Below are 20,753 nucleotides of genomic sequence, written 5' to 3'. Positions count from 1 at the left end.
AGACCAGGGAGCTGAGGTGCTGCATCTGTAGCACCTCAGGCAGGACCTAGCAAATAGCTGGCCCTCACCTGAATGAGCTCCAGGATGCTCACCTGTTGAAGAGCTAACAGGTAGAGCTGTAACCACCCGCCCACCCGCCCCACCACCACCACCACCACCAACACCACCACCAGCAATCGTCTACCAGCTTGCTGGCCCGTATCTTGTGTGAGCAGCTTAAAATGTTGCAGGTTAGGTGTTAAAAACTTCACTAGGATATTAAGAACTTAGGTGTCTTTAGGAAAATGCCCCGTTACGATAAAGCAGAGGCGTATCAGTTACCTGAAGCAGGTCAGTTTGTGTTGGGGAAAATCCTCGTAACTCTCAAAGCCAGATTCATTGGCATCAAAGATGGACAGTCTCTCATTTGTCAACAACTGTATCTCTTCCACCTGAGAGACATTGACCATTAACTAGAGACACAAGAGACAGGAAACTATCAACATAAGGCTGAAAACAACAGCTGGAACTTACTGCATCAGGGGGATGCTGTTCATATCTTAGCTCGGGGTCATCCAGGTACTGTCCGCACTCAATGCACTTCAGAGGATCAGTCTGTGGAAGCACGAACACAAACGGCGCTCAGAGAGCCAGCCCCAAGCAATCGCACTAGTGGTGCACAACTGGTTTTACTCCCAGATATATGTTTACCTTGGAGGACAGTACTGCCATTTTGGTTCGAGCCATTTTCTTCTCAGTTCTGGGAACCAAGCAGAAGATTTTTTTAGTCATTTCACAACATATCAGAATCTGCCATCAAAGTTATACCTGATCCACCAGACACAGATGAGCACCAGATGCTGCATAAGGGGCAAGGTGTGAGGCTATGAGCATCTTTACCACGAGGAGGGGGATCTGCCTCACACGGCAGAATTGGAACATCCCGGTCCTGTGCTCACACTCCATCACATACAAAGCTAAGGCTGCTCCAGAATTCACTAAAAGCCCCTTTATCTTTCTTTCTAGGACAACCACTTTAATATTATGATCTGCTTTGTATAAAGACAAAAATAAGTTCTTACGGTTCTTTGCATGTAGTTCTGCGTCTCTTCTCCTCCTAAATGGAGAAAACAAGAGAGTGTAGGGTAAAAAAGTATTTTCCATCTGGATAATGCTTAAGAATTTAATGTACAAGGTTATCACAAAATGTACATGGCTATCACAAAAGTCAGAGGCAGGAAGAGAGTCAGAGAACCAGTGAGACCCAAGCCATCTCCAGTGTCTAGTCTTATAAACAAAATTCCTTTTTAAAAAAAATAAATTTATTGATTTTATTTATTTTTGGCTGTGTTGGGTCTTTGTTGCTGCGCACAGGTTTTTCTCTAGTTGCAGCGAGCGGGGGCTACTCTTCATTGTGGTGCGCGGGCTTCTCATTGCGGTGGTTTCTCTCGATGTGGAGCACGGGCTCTAGGCACGCAGTGGTTGTGGCATGTGGGCTCAGTAGTTGTGGCTTGCAGGCTCTAGAGCACAGGGTCAGTAGTTGTGGCGCATAGGCTTAATTGCTCCGTGGCATGTGGGATTTTCCCGGACTAGGGCTCGAACCTCTGTCCCCTGCATTTGCAGGCAGATTCTTAACCACTGTGCCACCAGGGAGGCCCCTAAACAAAATTCTTATAACCAGACTTCCTTAAAAGACTCATAAGACCACTTTAAAAAAACAAACAAAAAAAAAAACCACAGCTTTACTGTATAAGTGGTACCTCAGAGTAAGTATATAATTGAAGAGGGGTACTATGGACTGAGTTGTGTCCCTGGCCCCCCACCCAATTCCTACATTGAAGCCCTAACACCAAATGTGACTGTATTTGGAGATGAGGCTTTTAAGGAAGTGACTATGGTTAAATGAGGTCACAAGGGTGTAGACCTAATCCAATAGGACCAGGGACCTTATAAAGAGGAAGGGACACCAGAGCTCTCTTTCTCCCTACGTGTTTGCACAGGGAAAGACCATGTAAGGAACCAGCAAGAAGACAGTCGTCCACAAGCCAGGAAGAAAGACTTCTCCAGAAATTAACCCTGCTGGCACTTTGAACTTTTACTTCCAGTCTCCAGAACTGTAAGAAAATAAGTTAAGTTGGTTAAGTCACCCAGACTGTCATATTTTGTTATGGCGGCCCCTGCTGACTAATATAAGAGAAAATTTATTTCTAGAATTATTTTGGGTAAATGAAGGAATGACAGAACACAACTATCACAATCTGTAACTCCCAGTGAAATAATGGATTTAAGCAATGACTGTTAAAAACATTAGGTGAAAAGCTATGGGGAACTTTATAATGGATGGATCAGGCAGATGGCACCTGAGCTCAATGATCAATCCTAACACCTTAAAAATATAACCATGCCTTATGGTATGATGTAACAGGAAGTACACAGCATCACCTCAGAAGTACTCTGGGAAACAAGAGACCTGCCTCTGGTCAAGCCTCTGGTCCTAACTACTGGTCTGCAGGTGGACAGGGCTGGAGGGATATGTCAAGTCTGAGAACCCACAGACACTACAGGTAAGCTGGCTAGTTCCACCAAGTGCAAGTAGGAGGACAGGGTGAAACTGCAGATGACACATTGAGGACAAACAGGAACCAAGTGTATTATATAGACTTTGCTGGGGTCCTGAACCCAACTGTAAAACACACAATGGAGACCATCAGGGAAATCTGAACGGAGATTAGGTTTTTATATTATTGTGCTATGATAATGGTATAGTGGTGATTTTTTTAAAATTAATTAATTTATTTTTTAAATTTTTGGCTGAGTTGGGTCTTTGTTACTGCGCACGGGCTTTTCTCTAGTTGCACTGAGTGGGGGCTGCTCTTCGTTGTGGTGCACAGGCTTCTCATTGCGGTTGCTTCTCTTGTTGCAGAGCGTGGGCTCTACGCGTGCAGGCTTCATTAGTTGTGGCACGCGGGCTCAGTAGTTGTGGCTCGCGAGCTCTAGAGCACAGGCTCAGTAGTTGTGGCGCACGGGCTTAGCTGCTCCGCGGCATGTAGGTTCTTCTCGGACCAGGGCTCGAACCTGTGTCCCCTGCATTGGCAGGTGGATTCTTAACCACTGCGCCACCAGGGGAGCCCAGTGGTGGTGTTTAAGAAGAGACTCCTCTCCTTTTAGAAGGACTTCTGTAGATATTTCAGCAATACATCTGGGATCTGTTTATCTTCAGAGTGAGGGAGGGTAAGGAGAATGAGTAAGGCTTAGGTGAAACATGCCTAATCATGGGTTGATAACTGCTGAAGGCTGATGAGAATGTGAGGGTTTGCTACCCTTTTCTGCCTACCTTGGGGTATGTCTGAATGTTTCCATAAGAAAAATTGTTTAAAAATCACTTTAACATATTCCAGCCAATGGGATATTATGAAACACAGTAGAATTGAAAAAACTAGGCCTTACCTTTTCATCCTCATCTTTCTCATCAGAAACTTGTGGTTTTACTCTTTCAGGTTCTTTTTCTTCTGGTCTCCGTTTGCTAGCTCTATTGGATAAACAAATAAGTCAGATGTTAGCTTAAAAAAAAAAAAACTATATTGCCAATTCACATAAAAAATGACAAACTAATGCCTCCCTACAGAAAAGCAAACTATTCCGAATAGATCTGGCAAACAAAGACACTTTCTTCCCATCCAAAGAAGAAAGTCCCCTTGTCACAGTAGCTCCAAAGGTGTGTCACTAACTCGTGATCCTGAAAGGAAGCCTTCAGAAGCCCCATGTGACCCTCAGACGTGGGGCCTGATGAGAGGTGCTGGAAACTAAGAGACACGTGACAGTGCAGTGACGGGAGCGCTACCCACGTGGCAGAGGGTATCAGGTAAGATGGGGCCCAGAGTTTGACTTCTTATCCAGCCCCGCCCAAACTGATCCAATCTTCCAATAGCACCAGCAATTCCCTGTAAACATCTACATCACAGATCTCCAACAGTTATTTCGCTAATTTAAATTACACAAAGCACAGCACAAAAGCACAAGCATTTTAACCACTTACAGATCTTTGGGTTGACTTCTGTGCCTCTTTTCATCCTGAGAGGGGAAAGTGTGGGTGGAGAAATAAAGGGGGGAAAATTAATTTCTGAGCAAGAGCGAGACAAAACCCCGAAGTATCAGTTAATGATTGCAGCACTGTGGAATGAGAGAACAGGAAAATCTGGGCAGGTCTATAGGGTAGAGATGAGGCTTCAAAAATGTTAACTCAGTTCCCTAATGCCTACAAACAAGAGTTGACCGGTAGTTGGCAAACTTCCTGTAAAGGGCAAAAAAACAGACATTTTCAGATTTACAGGCCACAGACCTGTGTCACAGCTACTCAGTTCTGCCACTGTAGCACAAAAGCAGCCAGAAACAATACATAAGTGAAATGGTATGACTGTGTTCCAATAAAACTTTATGAAAACAGGCAGAGGGCCAGATTTGGCCTATGGATCATAGTTTACCAACCCCTGTCCTGGGATAGCTCAAAGTAAAAGGGAATATTATAGCCATTTTGCTTATGTCAGCCAAAATGCCTATAGCTCCATCTGTCGTTTGGTCAGGGGTGAAGATGTCATATAGACAGGCATTGGGACAGTAGGAGTGGGGTCGGGGGTGACAACACTAAACTTCGGAATCTAGTATGGGAAAGAAGTAGAAGTAGGAATTCCTGACTTGGTCACCAACTCATTAAAAACAGCTAAGCCTCTGCACCAAAATTACCTTTCTGATATGCAGCTCACCTCTACAAAGCGAGAAATGTACACATAGATTAAAACAGAAGAAAAGTCAACAATATCAGACAAAGTCAAATGTTTGATCCTTTTGTCCTTTTCTGCCGTGAGGCAAAAGTGCTGGCTGTGTGGTCTAAAGCTCCTGCCAGTTGCCGTGTGAGGAAAATTGGTGGTTTGACAACACTGCTAAGATCTCTCTAGATCTGAAGGGGTGCCGGGCGAGTGCTGACAGTAAGGTAATGAATATCCAGACAGAAAAGACGGGAGGCAATAAGATGTTAGATAGAACAAGCTGGAGGAAACGAAAAGACGAGAGACAATAAGATGTTAGATAGAACAAGCTGGAGGAAACGAAAAGACGAGAGACAATAAGATGTCAGATAGAACAAGCTGGAGGAAACACTGAAAGGATCATCTGCCATAGAACAAGAAGGGGTGCCCGCTGGAAGCGAGAATGCTCACAACCCAGTAAGTCTTACCTCTGGCTCTGCTCTCTAGATCTCAGACAGAAAACCAGAGACAATCCCGGGACCACCCTCGTTTGGCTTCTCTTAGACAGGGATCAAACTGCTAAGGAGCTTAGGAGCCCTGTGCTGCAGCCCCCAGCAGGTGTATCCCCCTCCCCTGGAGTTCACAGCCCTGTGGATAACCTTGCTGCCCAGGATGTTTACAGAGGCCCACCCCTGGATCAATGTAGTGTTTTAGGGTTTAAATGTGCTCGCTTAGCTGAACTGGGGAAGCTGGCTGGGAAGGGAGGAGCTAGGCTCAGAAGAATTCAGGAGACTGACTGGTTGGTAAAGCAGCACAAGTGTGATGACACCATGTAGCTGGGGTGACACGTCAAGCCTTCTCAGGGCAGAGGCTCTGAAGAGAAGCTGGCTCCACAAACACCTCAGTCCAGCACACACAGAGGCCCTGCCCACCGTTATGATACACAGACAACTGAACACTATGTATCAGGCGCTGACATGAAGTGACAGCCACCCACCCCCAGGAAGGGTAGCAGCTGACCTGCCCAGTGCCACCCCACAGGCAGGGAGGGCTGGAGCTGAACACAGAGCCCTACCCCACGCCATTTCTCCCCACCAACTGGGAACGTAAGGATCAGGTAGAGGTAAGTGACAGAGTCAGTCTTTACTTTGTCTTCTCCTTCATTCACTTCAGCCTGAGCTCCTCCGGGCCTCGCATCTCTGTCTGGCTCCTCCTTAGCTTTCTGTTTAGGTGTTCTGCCGCAGAACGAAACACACAGTCAGCTCAGGGCGCCCACTGCCCTTTCAAGCAACCCCAGTGAGGGGTTTACACAGTCTCCTCCCCTAAGTTAGAGCATGGACTGTATTTCTTATCTGAAGGGCAAGTTTTCAGAGCAAGAAACCCAAAAGGCATTTATTACTTCAGAAAGTATGACCTTGGAAGCACCATCTACACCTCACGGTTGCTGAGACACACAGTAGTTTAAAAACAAAAGAGACAACAAGGCTCCACTGATCTCTGGTAACCTGATGGGAATCCTGCCTGTGGTGGATTCCTGTGCAGGTTTGCTAGCTGGCCTGAGGTGCCGTCTGGAAAGTCCTCACCTCTCCTTCCGCCAGGGCCCGGCCACTCAGTTCAGGTGTTCTGCCCACCCCAGACTCAGGCCCAGTCTCAACATTTGCTTCAGCCCACTGTCTGTCCGAGGCTGCTTTCTGCCCTCAGGTGCTGCCACTGCCATGAGAGCACACCCAGGCTGGCCAAGTCTTGGGGCTGAAGCGGGTCCACCTGACCAAGATCAGCCAATGGCCACTGAGCTGCAAACATGTAAGCTCAAAACACGCTTACTCTCGTAAGCCACTGAGCTTTGGGGCAGTTTGTCATACAGCGTCTGCACAGCTGTGGGGAAGAGACAGAGCTGCTCAGTGCCCTTTAACCACCACCTGACTAACTGCTTGCTGTATGAGCACCACTAAGAACAGGCCTGGGGTCAAGGTCAGCTAAATCTCGCCTGACCTCAGCCTTCACTGTGGTGGCCTGACCTTCCACGAGCGGAAGTCATCCACACATTATATGTATGATCAGTGCACTTAATGCTCTGTCCAATCCGTTATTTTTACCAGAATGCTTATTTTAGCAAGTAAGCTTCACAAAGTACAAAGACATGTTAACTATACTTACAGTTCTTTGGTTTGACTTCTGAGTCTCTTTTCTTCCTAAGTGGAGGGGAGGGGGAGACAAAGAAAAAAAAAAAGACTAGTTAATTTTTCCATTTGATTTGAATCTTTCTACTAAAGAGTTTTACGGAAATAAAATACCTAAACTGATCCTGCAGTCTAGTTGGAATAAAGATTCTCTTCTTTCAAGACAGCACATTTTTGGGACTTTCCTGGTGGTCCAGTGGCTAAGACTCCGTGTTCCTAATGCTGGGGGCCCAGGTTCAATCCCTGGTCGGAGAACTGGATCCACATGCCACAACTAAGAGTTTGCATGCCACAACTAAAGATCCCGAATGCCGAAATAAATTAAAAAAAAAAAAAAAGGCACTTTTTTGGGTGGGGTAGGTAGGCAGGAAGTTAAAGAACTCTTAGACAGATCCTGATGTTTAAGAGGGATTTGGGGGCAAAATACTATCACTTGTTATTATTAAGTGTTGACAGTCTCATAGAAAACTTTATCAAAACTAGGAATCTAATGAAGAAATAAAGTAGAATGACCCAATCTGGAAAAGAGCTCCATCTCAAACATGGACAACAAATTGTTTTGAGCCTGAATTTAGAGAGCTAAACACTCCTCTCCAGAGAGCAGAATTCAGCCTCAGGAACCCCACACACTTTGTAAGGAGATCACAAAGGTTGGTGATGTTAACAGAAGAAACGCATTGCAGACCTTCCTACTGGAAGAAGAGATCCTGGGGGTCTGGTCACAGACAACGGATTTCAATCTTGCCCTAAAATCCTTCTTTGGAGGGTGGTGGTCAAGCTAGCCCACTAGACCGCTTCTTCTCAAACAATCCAACATGTGTCCCAACTGTAACTGCTGCTAACTTTAGCTAGGATCAGGGTAGGGAAGAGATCAGTTAAAGACTAGTTTCAAGTACCAAATGATTCAAGAATTATACATCTTAGTTAATTCCCCATTAGGACAAAATAACAGACACCCATCCTTTAACAGGCTCTCAATAAGGGCACACACCACCCATTTGAGTTTCTAAGAAACTTCTAATCAATGTCTTAATAAAACCAAAAGGGACCTGATATTGTTCTGCCACCTGTGACTGACCAATGTCAGCCCTTTGTCATATGGGGCAGTGCTGTCTAATGGTAAAGCTTCCAGTATCAGACCCCCAATTCCTACTCCCTCCCATGGGGGTTCAGTGGGTACAGCTGTATTTCACAGAATCTGAAACTCTGATTTTACAAAGGAGCTGGAGGTCCGGGGAAAGAACTCACCTGATCTCAGTTAAGAATGCAACTTTATACCTGGACGATACTAGAGCACTTTAGCACCTCATGTGTTTGAAAATGAGACCTTCACAAGGACCTCATGGGCAGGAGAGGCAGGCAGGCAAGGGGACAGACTGAAGCTCTGTGACTGACTGATCAAGTGGCAGAGGTCCAGCTGACTTCCAGGCCTACTGCTGATTTACTATCACCAGAGCCACGTAACACACCTTCCACATACAGAACCAGCAGAAAAGTGAGTTTGAAGAGCATTTTAGCTAAATCCAAGGTCATTTTGATCGTTAGTGAAAGTCATTCTGTTCCTACACGCTCCCCACACCCTGACCACCACCCCCTCCTAGAACCAAATGGGTTCTAAGATTAAGGTGGAAGTGACAAACCTGGAGGTGACCAGGCTTTACTTTATCATCTCTTTCTTCTTCTTCCACGTGTGTTCCTGGTCTTACTCTTCCCGGTTCTTCTGCAGGGAGAGGTCCAGCAACTCTGTCAAGCAAAATCACACACCCTAAGGGTGACTTTCACAGACTCCTCCCATGGAAGCAATTTTCAAAAGGTCTTCCTTCCTACCCACCACCCCCCAAAATCAATCTTCATCTCAGGAGCCCTGAAAGGCACATATTACCTCAACATTTAATATTTAATACAACCTTTAGATCTAGTACTGATAACGGCCAGTTGCCCCCAATTCACTCTTTGCAAGACAATTCTACCTGAATCACAAGGTTAATAATCTGACTGCAAACTCGGCATCCTTAAGCTATCTATGGTCACCCTGGCAACTCACTATAAAGTTCTTCTTTTTAGAAGATTTCAGAAAAGTAATTTCAGTCATCAAGATTACATATTGCACAGAAAAGATTTATTATTCTTACCGTTCTCTGGATGTAACTCTACGTCTCTTTTCCTCCTATGTGGAGAGAAGGGAAAAAGAGAAAAACAATATTTCAAAAGAAGATCAAAACCAAAAGCATGAGTCAAACTATTAAATAAACACATTTGATGTGGTTAAAAACAGGGGTTGAGGGGTAATCTGGGTTTGGGGGAGATCTGGGCACCCTTCAGCCTGGTGTTGATGTCCCACCACCCTCAAAACAAAGAGAGGCCCAGGAGCTGGCCCGGCACACATCTGGGTACTAGAAGTCATCTAGTGACGCTATGTAAAGTCAAAGATCCACCTCATGTCAGGAATTTGTTAATACTAGAAAAAAACCAAAGGAGTAATTTGGGATTCACATCAGGAAGTGATGATGACAACCTAAACTGGACACCAGCTCTTCTCTGATGAATACCTTAGTACACTACTTCCCTAAGTTCACAACACTTGCCATCTTCAGGATATCTGTATTTATGTATTTAAGAGGGATAAAAATATTGTGGTGATGAAACCGATCTGTCTTGTTTGAGGTGGAGGTTACAAGAATGCATGCGTGCATACACGTGACCATACATGCACAGTGAATAAAGTCTGTAGATTACGCCGATGTCCATGTTCTGGTTTTGCTATTACAGTTATGTGAGATGTCACCACTGGAGAAAGTTGGGTAAACTACACAGAACCCCTGTACTATATTATACGGAATTAATCTGTATGTGCATATATAAAATTCTGCCTCCAGACTGCCTTTAGACTTGAGCTACAACATCAACTCTTCCCTGGGTCTGCAGCCTGGTGGCCTGTCCTGCATATTTCAGACTCGCCAGCCTGAAGTCGTGTGACTCAGTTGCTTAAATTAATCTCATATACACAGACATCACTGGGTCTGTTTCTCTGGAGAACCCTAAGATAGATTTTATACTAATATACTACAGTAATATATACATACATATAATCTGAAACAATATAGAAGAAACTGATGAATGCTCGCCTCTCAAAGGAAGGACAGGATGGAGAGGGGGGAGTACCACCCCTATGTACCAAACAGCCTTTTGTACTGTTTTACCAAATGCATGTATTTAATACCTGTTTTAAAAAACATAGTGAGATCTCAAAACTTTAAATTGACAAAAGAAAGATTCTCTCTGTAGTACTACTTATTTGACCACCACCACCTGATAACACTGGTGTGGTGCACTGAGCCTTACTCTAGCATATCGGGATAAAACCTGTTTCGACAAGTGTTCATCCTCCAAGTCCCCAAGGTCTCACACACACTGCCAGTGAAACTGCTTCCTGCTTGGGAAAGAGTACCCCAGTTCGTTTCTTTAGAAGGTAGAAGGCTATGTAAGCCCTCCAAAAGGTTAGAGGGCAAAGAACAACTCTAAAACTGGCACACTTGTTAAAAAAAAAAAAAAAAAAAGACTTGCCAATATTACAAGAGCCAGCTTGCTTTCACCTGTGACATGTTTTCTTAGGAGGCAAGGGATGTGGCCATGTGACTTGGACAAGCTGTTTCCCTCTGTCTCAGTGTCCCACCTGTGAGTGGGTAGTCTGACTAAACAGGAGAATGAGTGTGTCTTTTACAACAGGACGTCAAGTCCACCTCAATGATATTGGTAGCCTTGAGTCCAATGCTTCTCGCTCAGTGTAACTGTGCTCCCCAGGGGACATCTGGGAAAGTCTGAAGGTGATTTTGGTTGTCACAACTGGGAGGAGAGAGAGGGAATGTTACGGGCATCTAGGGAGTAGAGGTCGGGACCTTGTTAAACACTCTACGATGCACAGGACTCACCCCCACAGCAATGGTTTATCTGGCCCCAAAAGTCAATGCCTTGGTTGAGAAACCCTGCCTTAGAGCAAACCACGGATACTCATCTTTAGCAGGTAACAGGGCATTTACCACCCACCTGTAAACCTACAGACTTCCCCACTTACACAGCTAATCCTATGGCAGGATTGAAATAGATAGCATGTGACCATCTGGTATTATCTAGGTTTGCACCTCAAGTCACATGGGACAGTGCTGGAGACTGACATTTTCTATATTGGAGGCCTTTGGCAAGCCACCAGTTTTCTAACCTAAAAAGCCTAAGCAGCATTATTACAATACACATAATAACACGACAATTCTGCTTTTATAGAGAAATGAGATGTGGGAAAGGAGCTTATCTGACATCAGAAGCAAATGCTTTAAACGCATCACATCTGCTGGTTTGACTGTCAAATCTTGACAGCTGGAGAGGTAGGAAGGTAGACAGGAGAGAACAGACCAAAGTTACGGGCCTGCTGAGTCCTCGGGTCTAACCATAATACACCTCATACTGCCCTGGGTCCAGGGATGTGTTCTAACACCCTCTCAGTCACTTCCGGTCCATAGGCAGACCAAGTATAAATTCACAACTACCAGCAAGTGTACCAAAATAAGGCAGAGTTAAGAAACTTAAACACGAGCCCTACCTGGTCTTTTTCTTCTTCATCGACAGAATCCTCTGATTTTGCTTTTTCAGCATCTTCCTCAGGTTTCCGTTTGGCAGGGCTGTCACACACAGTAAAGCCAACTGTTAGCTCAGCTAGACCCTAGTCCTCCAGTGGGCACGAAACAACTCACATTCCTCCCTACCAAGAGTATCCTCTGTTTGGAAAGATTCAGGGCATGGACACCCTCTTCCCTCCAAGGAGAAGCCCTTTCTGCCAGGACATTAAAAGAAGCTTCGAGCTTAATGTTTCTTTGGATGACAGGTTTAGAATACCACCATTTTGCAAACCTTAAGAAATAATGGATCTAGACTTTGATCAATGGCTGCTAGAATCACCGAAGAGACATTACATGCCTCTGATGGAGAGCCCCATGCCGTCAATGAAGTCTCACAAAATAAAGCTGGAATCTGATCAAGACTCTAGACCTAACTACCAGTTTACAGAAAACTGGAGACAAGGGAACACATTAACCACCAAAACGATGCAGTCAGCCAGACCTAGAAGCTATTAGACAAAAGACCTATTTTCTTTAAATAAATGGCAAGAAACTAAGGAATCTATCACTTGAAAGGCTTAAGGAGCAAATCAACCAAACTCTGTTACACAAGGGGAAGTATGAACACTGCTATATATTTGTTAGTAAGGAACTGTTACACTTTATAAAGCATGTTTTGTCTTCTTCAAAAGACTGTTTGCTAGATGTTAGTAATTATAGCAAAATATGAATAAAAAACTTGTCAGAGAAAGAGACCTTGTCATCTAGAAATATCGTATTTGTGGATAAGATGACATGTCCGATTTGTTTCAAAGTAATCCAACTGGGGGGACATGGGTGTGTATGGAGTTGTAATCCATTTGGAATAATTCACTTGGAGCATATGGAGGTATAGATGAAACAACAGCCAGGAGCTGTTAACTGTTGTTCACACTGGGTGATAGGTACACAGGGGTTCATTTTACTATCCTTGGTAATTCTGTGTATGTACATTTGAAGTTTCCTATGTTAAGAGTAAAAATGGATGAGGTCTTCAGAAATGCTGTTCATGAATGTCTAATTACAGAATATCAAAAGGAAAACCTAAGCAATGTGGAAGTCAGAATTACTAAGTTACATCCTACTAATTCTATACGTGTTTTACCAAAAACAGTTGGCCCCTAAAATGGGGGCTGTCCAATTCATTATATACTGACCCCCTTGTGAAATGAGATGTGATGGTGGTCTGCCTGGTAGTTTGCCTTGTAATCCTGGGGCTAGATGAGACTTCAGCTGCTTAAAGAAAAAGAAACAAAAAAGCCACTATGAATAAAGAGTTCACAGCGAAGGTACAGTTCTTCAGCATTACCAAGCTGGTGCAGAGACCAGGTTCTGAGGATTAAGTATCCTTCTCTTCTTATTCTAAGCAACCACCATCTTGATAAAGTCATCAGATTAGCACCTGCCAGTCTGCTGGGCCATTTTAACACAAGCTCTTGTATGAGGGGCCCAACCCTGAGACGGACAAGGAAACAGAACCTCCACTTATTTCGTCAAAAGATGAAGTGGCCAAGCACCTGACCTGAGCTCAAGTCCCATGCTCTTATTTTTAAAAATTCCAGAAGAGTTACTCTGACTACAAGCGGGGAAGGAGTCTAAGAATAAATGTTCAGCTTAAACAGGCATGTAACTTAGACGTAATAAACATCAGTAGCTCCTGTTATCTTATACCTCATAAATTCAACCACATTTGGGGATCTATTGCTCTATAACTTGGTTGAAGACACAAATTGCAAGTATATATCTAAGCTAGTTAGAAGTATACACAAGAGGGAATTCCATGGCAGTCCAGTGGTTAAGACTCGGCACTCTCACTGCTGAGGACCTGGGTTCGATCCCTGGTTGGAGAACTAAGATCGTACAAGCCGAGCAACACAGCCACCCCCCACCCCCACCCAAAAAACACCAAAAAAACCCAAAAACATACACAAAAAACAAGTACTGCCGGTGGAGGGGTTGTGTGTGTGGGGGGAACAGACAGACCCTATGGCGCCAAGTCTGTCCTCCCCTTAGGTGGTACCAGACTCCAACGAGGTCAAACGAGTCAAGCACTCTTACATTTTGTTTCTGCATCGGACTTGCTTCTCCTGGGCATGCAAAGTTTGGAAACAGGTTTGGGGGACTTCTTTTTCTCTGCTATTTCCACTCTGCGGTCCTCACCACTTGTCTGGCTCCCGTTTTCTAGACATCCATTCACTTCCCGACTGAAAGCATGAGCTCCGTTCTCCAAGGACAAATCTTTATTTAAAAGGGATTTGACTTTAGCCAGGTAGCCCTCCTACAGCAGGAAAGGATAATTTAAGTAGTAGTGAATGTAAACAAGTGGCAATGAGAGAATAAGGAAACACACGTGCTTCCTCTGTAACTATCAGGTAACAGGGAGAGGTGGGATTATTCTGCCTCCCTGGTCACAGACAAGTTACATGGGAAGAAACGTTTTCTAGCCACCGGGATGCTGAGGACTTACCTCTGATAATTCTTCTTTATGTAATTTGGTTTCCAAGTCACATAACTGGTTCTTTATTTCTGTCTGCAGAAATTCATGCAAGAGATTCAATTTCTCCTTCACGCATTCCTAAGGGAAGGATATAGGTTTAGAAGTCTCCACACTCCCAAGCTATGAACTAATGGACTAATACACAAATAGTTACACTGCCTGGTCACCTAACAATGACTGAATAGCAGGCAATGCTGAGTCAGCTAAAAAGAAAACTAAATATTCATAAGACATGTTCGTGATGTTTCCACTAAGATCATATCACACCATCTCCAGAGTGGTGAAAAATGGAAAGATTAGAGGTGAAACAGACACATAACAGTGTACTAGAACAAAACTGATTTTGAAAAACAGTGTGACCAGGACAAGTTATAATCCAGACTTGAGGCTACGGAACCCAGACTGGGAAACTCGATGAGTTACCAAAAAGCTAACCAATAATAGCCTATTAGTACAGCACATTAGACAAAAACATCCAAGGTATCCTCAACTTTAGGGAAAAGAGAGCCAATTCCACTTAAATTTGTTTTTATGAACTACACAGTATCTGTCAAATGGCCACATTTGATCATAAATTTTGTTAAGGTGGAGATTACCTTACCTTTTCTGTTAAACTGTCTCTTTCCAGATCTTTGAGCCTGGGGGAAGAAAAACGGAAGAAACAAACACTTGTTAAGCAACACTGTCTACCTGTAAGAATACCACAGTTTAAAGAACTTTGGAAATAAGTTTAACATGAATGTTAGAAAAAAATACAATGGTTTTTCCCTCCCCCAGTGTCTAGAATGCCCTACTGTAATGCCTACACGTTAAGAAATTATTTTCGGGCTTCCCTGGTGGAGCAGTGGTTGAGAATCTGCCTGCCAATGCAGGGGACACGGGTTCGAGCCCTGGTCTGGGAAGATCCCACATGCCGCGGAGCAACTGGGCCTGTGAGCCACAACTACTGAGCCTGCGCGTCTGGAGCCTGTGCCCCGCAACAAGAGAGGCCGTGACAGTGAGAGGCCCGCGCACCGTGATGAAGAGTGGTCCCCGCTCGCTGCAACTAGAGAAAGCCGTCACACAGAAACAAAGACCCAACACAGCCAAAACTAAAATAAATTAATTAAAAAAAAAGTTATTTTCAATATGAATGAGGTCCCCCTTTTGGGGTGTGGTTTTCTGATGGTGGTAAGAGATGATATAGGAGCTCTAGAACAACATTCTTTTTTTTTTTTTTAAACGTTATTTTAAAGACACTGGGAAAGGGGAAGCAGGTCACACGGTTGGGGCCCTTCCCAAGTTAACTGACCTATAGGTGGTCTTCCTCCAGTTGGACCTGATAAGATTTCATAGGAGGGCATACAGAGGTTAGAAAGAGTGGACCAGGGTGACAGGATGCTGTGGGGAACAGCCAGCTAACATTCCCAAAGGCCAGGATGGGGTGGTGGCAGCATTCTGATGAGAAATATAGGAAAATGGAGGAGTCAAGGCATCTGAGGCAGCAGGGGGTGCCCACACACAAGACAGATGAAGCTAGAAAAGTTGGCTGGCGCCTCCCCCAAGAGCTCGTCCTTGCAAATGTCTGTACCTAGTCATTCAGAAGTGCAGAACTGTCATGAGTTTAGCTGGAAAATCATGGCCTGATTTGACTATTGAAGATTAGTCTCTTGCCTCTTTGGGGAGGAAGGGAGCAAAAAGAATAAAGGAACAAAACTAGAAGACACCGAGGAAATGGGGAGGCTGCTGTTCCTAGCCTGGGTGCTGACTGTGGGCAGTTGGGTGAGAACAGGTCTAATCAGCTGGGCAAGCGTCCCTCAGCAGAGGGGCAGCACCCTGGGTGGGGACTGGGCCTCCACCATCTATAGATCCTCCCCTCCAGCACCCAGGTTAGATACTCAGTTACCAGCAGCCCAGAGGGCAGGAACAGAGCTCTGCCAGGCTGGCCTTCCCAGAGGGCAAGTGTAAGCAGCACAGCCAGGAATTGAGCGACAGGCTTTGCTGGACTAATGACAGACAGTGGCTACTCCGAGTGCACGTGGATCCTGCTTCTAGCTTCAACCACCACTCCCATCTGTGGGTGCCTACTCTACGCCAGGCCCTGTTCCAGGCAACAAGCTGAGTGATGGGATGTAGGCACTACCAGGCAGGGACCACATGACTTGCTGGATGGTCAGGAAAGGCCTTTCTATAGAAAAGACTTAGCAGGGACTTCCCTGGCAGTCCAGTGGTTAAGACTCCGTGCTTCCAAGGTAGGGGGTGCCGGTTCGATCCCTGGTCGGGGAATGAAGATCCCATATGCCACATGGTACGGCCAAAAAAAAAAAAAAAAAATACTTAGCAGCCTCCAGATACAGTGGTAATATACTATACGTCACGTGTGTTGTGTAACTTGGACTCAAGATTCAGAGTCAAGCTTTCCAGAAGCACGTGAAGCCCCTTCCAGGCAAAAGTCATTCTACCCTCAAAGCAACTCAGGTCCTGGGAGAGCCTTAGATGAGGACAACTGCATAACTCGGTACTCACATGCTGCTGCAGGAGCATCACACCAACCTGTCTTCAGTTATTGTCCCCACAAAACCCTGGCAGGACACAGCTCCTACCTCGACCAGGTTACCTCAGGTGTCAAGGATAACACTTAGACTGAAGCCCATCAAAGGGCCCTTTCCACAATGATGACAACTCCTACATCTGGCCAGGAGACAGATCTGTGGGTCTGAATTCTTTGAAGCTTTCCTATGAAGTGGGATATTTAGCCTGGCAGGGAGAAACAAATCTTCAGAATATCTGAAGTGTCTTGCCCTGTGAAGACTGGATTTGACCTGCTTGGCCCCAGAGTAGAAGGTTGGAGCCCAGGGCAGGCACCGAGGAGCCAGAGGTGTGGCAGGAAGAAGGCTGGCCAGTGTGCCGCTCCGGACACCCAGGCTTTCACTGGAGAGTCCATCCCCTTCCCAGTAAAACTGGTGACACTACCTCACATCTGCTTTACGTTCATAGCCAGGAGGATTAGAAGCAGACATGAAGGACCAGGTAAAGGAGTCACAGAGAACAGCAACCACCTTGTAAAAGGAAACAGTAGCTCCCTTCCAGTCTAAGATCCCACAATTCATTCCTAGTTGCTTCCCTCAGAGCAGTTCTTTAAAGGAGAAAAAGATATACATAAACCACTGTGTGGACAAATAGAGTTCAAATCTGAGGCTTCTGAAGCAAAAGGGTATAAACAGCATCAGGAAGGAGGGATCCAGAGACATTGAGAGCTCAGCGGGAACTGGGCAGAGGGAGCTGTCCGAAACAGGAGCAGCACAGCAGAGGCGCTGGCTTAGAGTTCACCCAAGGAACCCACACAAGTCGAGCTGACACAGGGGAAGAAAGGCAAGTCCAGAGAGAGGAGGTGGGTGCCAGTCTGAGGGAGGTCAGCAACGTCAGGCTCAAAATCATTGATTTTGCTCCATAGTTAACAAACCATCGGAAGTCATGGGGGTGGTAGAACCCAAGGTGTCAGTCATCTTTTAGTAGGAAAAAATAAAGTCAATCTTGCAGAAATAAACAATATATTAGACATGAAGAGATAAGATGTTAAATCACTCTAACATCCTAAACTAGAAATGCTGGTCTGTAATATGGTTTAGCAGCAGGAGCTGAGAACATGCTAGAGAAGTTACAAAGCTCCGTCTACTCTGCCTTTTGTAATTGGCTGCATGGTGGTTGGTATAGGGCTACCAGAGATAATATTTGTGGTAGGAAGGATAACGGACCACCCCCCACAAAGATTTCCATGCCCTAATTCCCCAGAACCTGTGAATATGTTACCTTACATGGCAAAAGGGACTTTGCAGATGTGATTAAGGTTACAGTCCCTGAGATGGGGAGGTTTTCTTGGATTACCCAGGTGGTCCCAATCAAGTCACTTAAATCCTAGGAGCAGAGAAACTTCCCAGCTGAATTTCAAGCGATGTGACTACAGAAAGGTCAAAAAGATGTGATGCGAGAACTGGCTTTGCTGGCTTTAAAGATGGAGGAAGGGGACCACAAGCCAACAGATGTCATCACCTCCAGTAGCTGGGAATGGCTCTCGCCTTACAGCCAGCAAGAGAAGAGGGACCTCAGTCTTATATCCACAAGGGACCAAATTCTGCCAACAACCTGAAAGAGTAAGAAACAGGTCCTCCCCTAGAGCCTCCAGAACAGAATGTAGCCTGCTGACACTTTAATTTTAATCCAGTGAGACCCACACCACATTTCTGACCTACAGAATCAGAAGATAGCAAATTTGCTACTAAGACTAGTTTGTTACGGCAGCAATTGAAAACTAATACAGTACCAGAAATTCTGAACTTTTCGGTGGGAGAAAGTAAGCAGACCATGAATTTTAGGAGTGACATTTCAGTGAATAGCTATCTAGATGGCTATTCGGCAGCTAGAAATTAGAACGGGCTCTCCATAGAGGCCTTTCCAGCTGCACCCCCAACTGCTGAAAGCAGAAATCTTAAGACTGGAAGAAAATAAGGGTCCAGAAATTGAAAAGGAATATGGCAGAAATCAGGGAAGAGGTCCCCTGCTGGCAAACAGCATCACAAAAGCCAAGGATACAAAGAATTAAGGATAGAAAACCACCTTAACTGAAGAATGACTGGACACCCGGCACAAAAGCTAAGCTAAGGTGGCAGCAAAAAGAGCAAGACCAGGGACTTCCCTGGTGGCGCAGTGGTTAAGAATCCACCTGCCAATGCAGGGGACACAGGTTTGAGCCCTGGTCTGGGAAGATCCCACATGCCACAGAGCAACTAAGCCCATGCGCCACAACTACTGAGCCTGTGCTCCAGAGCCCGCGAGCCACAACTACTGAAGCCCACGCACCTAGAGCCCGTGCTCCATACCACTGCAATGAGAAGGCTGCACACTGCCACGAAGAGTAGCCCCCACTTGCTGCAACTAGAAAAAACCCTAATGCAGCAATGAAGACCCAATGCAGCCAAAAATAAATAAATAAAATTAAAAAGAGCAAGTCCAGACGATAATACAAGAAACCAGGCAAACAGGAAGGTTGGAATGATAAGCAGACATACACTGCTATATTAGTATCTGCCTTAGTATCAGGTCTGCATGTTGGTACTTTAAGTTATGCACCGCCCCCCACCCCAATAATAGAAGTGAAACATACAGCTGCCACGTGATAAGCAGTGAAGGAGGTTTCTGTGCAGGTGCTGTTCTACCATGTTTACACCTATCAGCTCGGCCCTCACAATGCCCCAGTGGAGCAGGCACCTCCATCCCATTTTACAGATAAAGCACCAGGAGGTTAGATGACTTGGTCATACAGCTGGCAAGCGGTGGGGTGGGATCTGAACTCCAGTAGTCTGCACCTCTAGAATCCTAGTGCAGGGGAGAACCAGAAAAGGTAACTCAGTTTTGCCCTCCATACCTACTCAGGAGCCATGGGACTAGTTAAGAACTTCATGACCCAACCTAATCTAATCAGAGTGGCTAGCAGATAAGAAAGCTGTCATAATTACAAAGGCTAAATGAGTTGTGCAAGGAGGTTGCTAGAATCAATATGTAAATCCAGGCCTCGGTGAAGGGGAAAGTCTGGCATGTAAGCATTCGAGTCTAGTGGACACCGAGCTGCATGTACAATGAATGAGGCAAACATGCTCAGACAACAAGTCATCATCAACTCCCAAGCTGCAAAGGCAGCATGCAGGATGCGCTGACAGAATTCAACACCTCATCGCAGGGAAAGGGGACTGTCTTTCTGAGCAGTCTTACGGATGAACAGACAATACCCAGCATGGTGAAGGGGTAGGTGGAACCCAGCCTCACACTGGTTGCTCTGCATGCTCTCAGGCCCTGAGAACCTAAAAGGCAGCCTGTGTGGTTTGTGAGGAAAAGAGCACAAGATGAGTCAGGCAAGTGGACGGGGATCCCGGACTTGAGGCCAAGTGCATTAGGCAGTGTAAGGGGCAGGAAAATCTCTGTCTCCAACTTATATCGAAAGAGGATCACAGTTTCCACTTATAGAAAGCAGACCTGAGTGGCAACAGAAAGACGAGTAGGAAGACTATTGCTTTTTCTATACAAAAGATGGTGGCTTGGACAGAGTAAGAAAATTCAAATGGAAAAATGTGGCTTGTCCTGAAAGGCATTATTTTTAGAAGACTTAGGACATAAAATACTTCAAAAAAAGTTAAACTTAAAAACCCAAATGTTAAGAATACTTTCTAGTAGTGTAACATAGCTAATGTAACTGTATGAGTTTTAAAAGAAGCCACCATATAGGGCTTCCCTGGTGGCGCAGTGGTTGAGAGTTCGCCTGCCGATGCAGGGGACACGGGTTCGTGCCCCGGTCCGGGAAGATCCCACATGCTGCGGAGCAGCTGGGCCCGTGAGCCACAGCCGCTGAGCCTGCGCGTCCAGAGCCTGTGCTCCGCAACGGGAGAGGCCACATAGGTGAGAGGCCCACGTACCGCAAAAAAAAAAAAAAAAAAAAAAGCTGCCATATAAACACAAGTTAGCATAAGTGACAGAAATGCCTGAGTGAGGACTAGGCCTAAATTTTGTTCCTAGAGCATTCTACTGAACTTAGTAGTATAATCCATAATATGAGGTACCTAATTTTCATGAATCAAAAAGTTATACCTCTGTTTACAAGGAGGTGTAAGGGAGTATTTTAAAAGGAGTATTGAATGCCATGTTTATGTGTGTATTTTATACGCTGAAATTCAAAATT

General features: G+C 45.2%; 1 protein-coding gene across 4 annotated transcripts in view; it reads right to left on the bottom strand.

Annotated features, from left to right (window-relative positions):
* DNMT1 (DNA methyltransferase 1) overlaps positions 1-20,753 on the bottom strand; it is a 42,836-nt gene that overhangs the window by 20,084 nt on the left and 1,999 nt on the right. For 3 of the 4 annotated variants that reach the window (XM_060094188.1, XM_060094185.1, XM_060094187.1), the window contains exons 2-16: positions 14,649-14,685; positions 14,018-14,125; positions 13,609-13,828; positions 12,708-12,786; positions 11,496-11,574; positions 9,034-9,068; positions 8,542-8,644; positions 6,879-6,913; positions 5,869-5,956; positions 4,016-4,050; positions 3,427-3,508; positions 1,062-1,096; positions 691-739; positions 514-594; positions 322-431 (exon numbers count right to left, since the gene is read on the bottom strand). In XM_060094188.1, the coding sequence (XP_059950171.1) occupies positions 322-431; positions 514-594; positions 691-739; positions 1,062-1,096; positions 3,427-3,508; positions 4,016-4,050; positions 5,869-5,956; positions 6,879-6,913; positions 8,542-8,644; positions 9,034-9,068; positions 11,496-11,574; positions 12,708-12,786; positions 13,609-13,828; positions 14,018-14,125; positions 14,649-14,685 (1,176 nt within the window). The remainder of the gene's footprint in view (positions 1-321; positions 432-513; positions 595-690; positions 740-1,061; positions 1,097-3,426; positions 3,509-4,015; positions 4,051-5,868; positions 5,957-6,878; positions 6,914-8,541; positions 8,645-9,033; positions 9,069-11,495; positions 11,575-12,707; positions 12,787-13,608; positions 13,829-14,017; positions 14,126-14,648; positions 14,686-20,753) is intronic. The other variant, XM_060094186.1, reaches the window with a different exon arrangement.

This window comes from Mesoplodon densirostris, chromosome 3 (assembly GCF_025265405.1).
Source record: "Mesoplodon densirostris isolate mMesDen1 chromosome 3, mMesDen1 primary haplotype, whole genome shotgun sequence".
NCBI lineage: Eukaryota > Metazoa > Chordata > Mammalia > Artiodactyla > Ziphiidae > Mesoplodon > Mesoplodon densirostris.
Note: the sequence above shows the minus strand (reverse complement) of the source record. Positions and strands in the feature narration are given on the sequence as shown.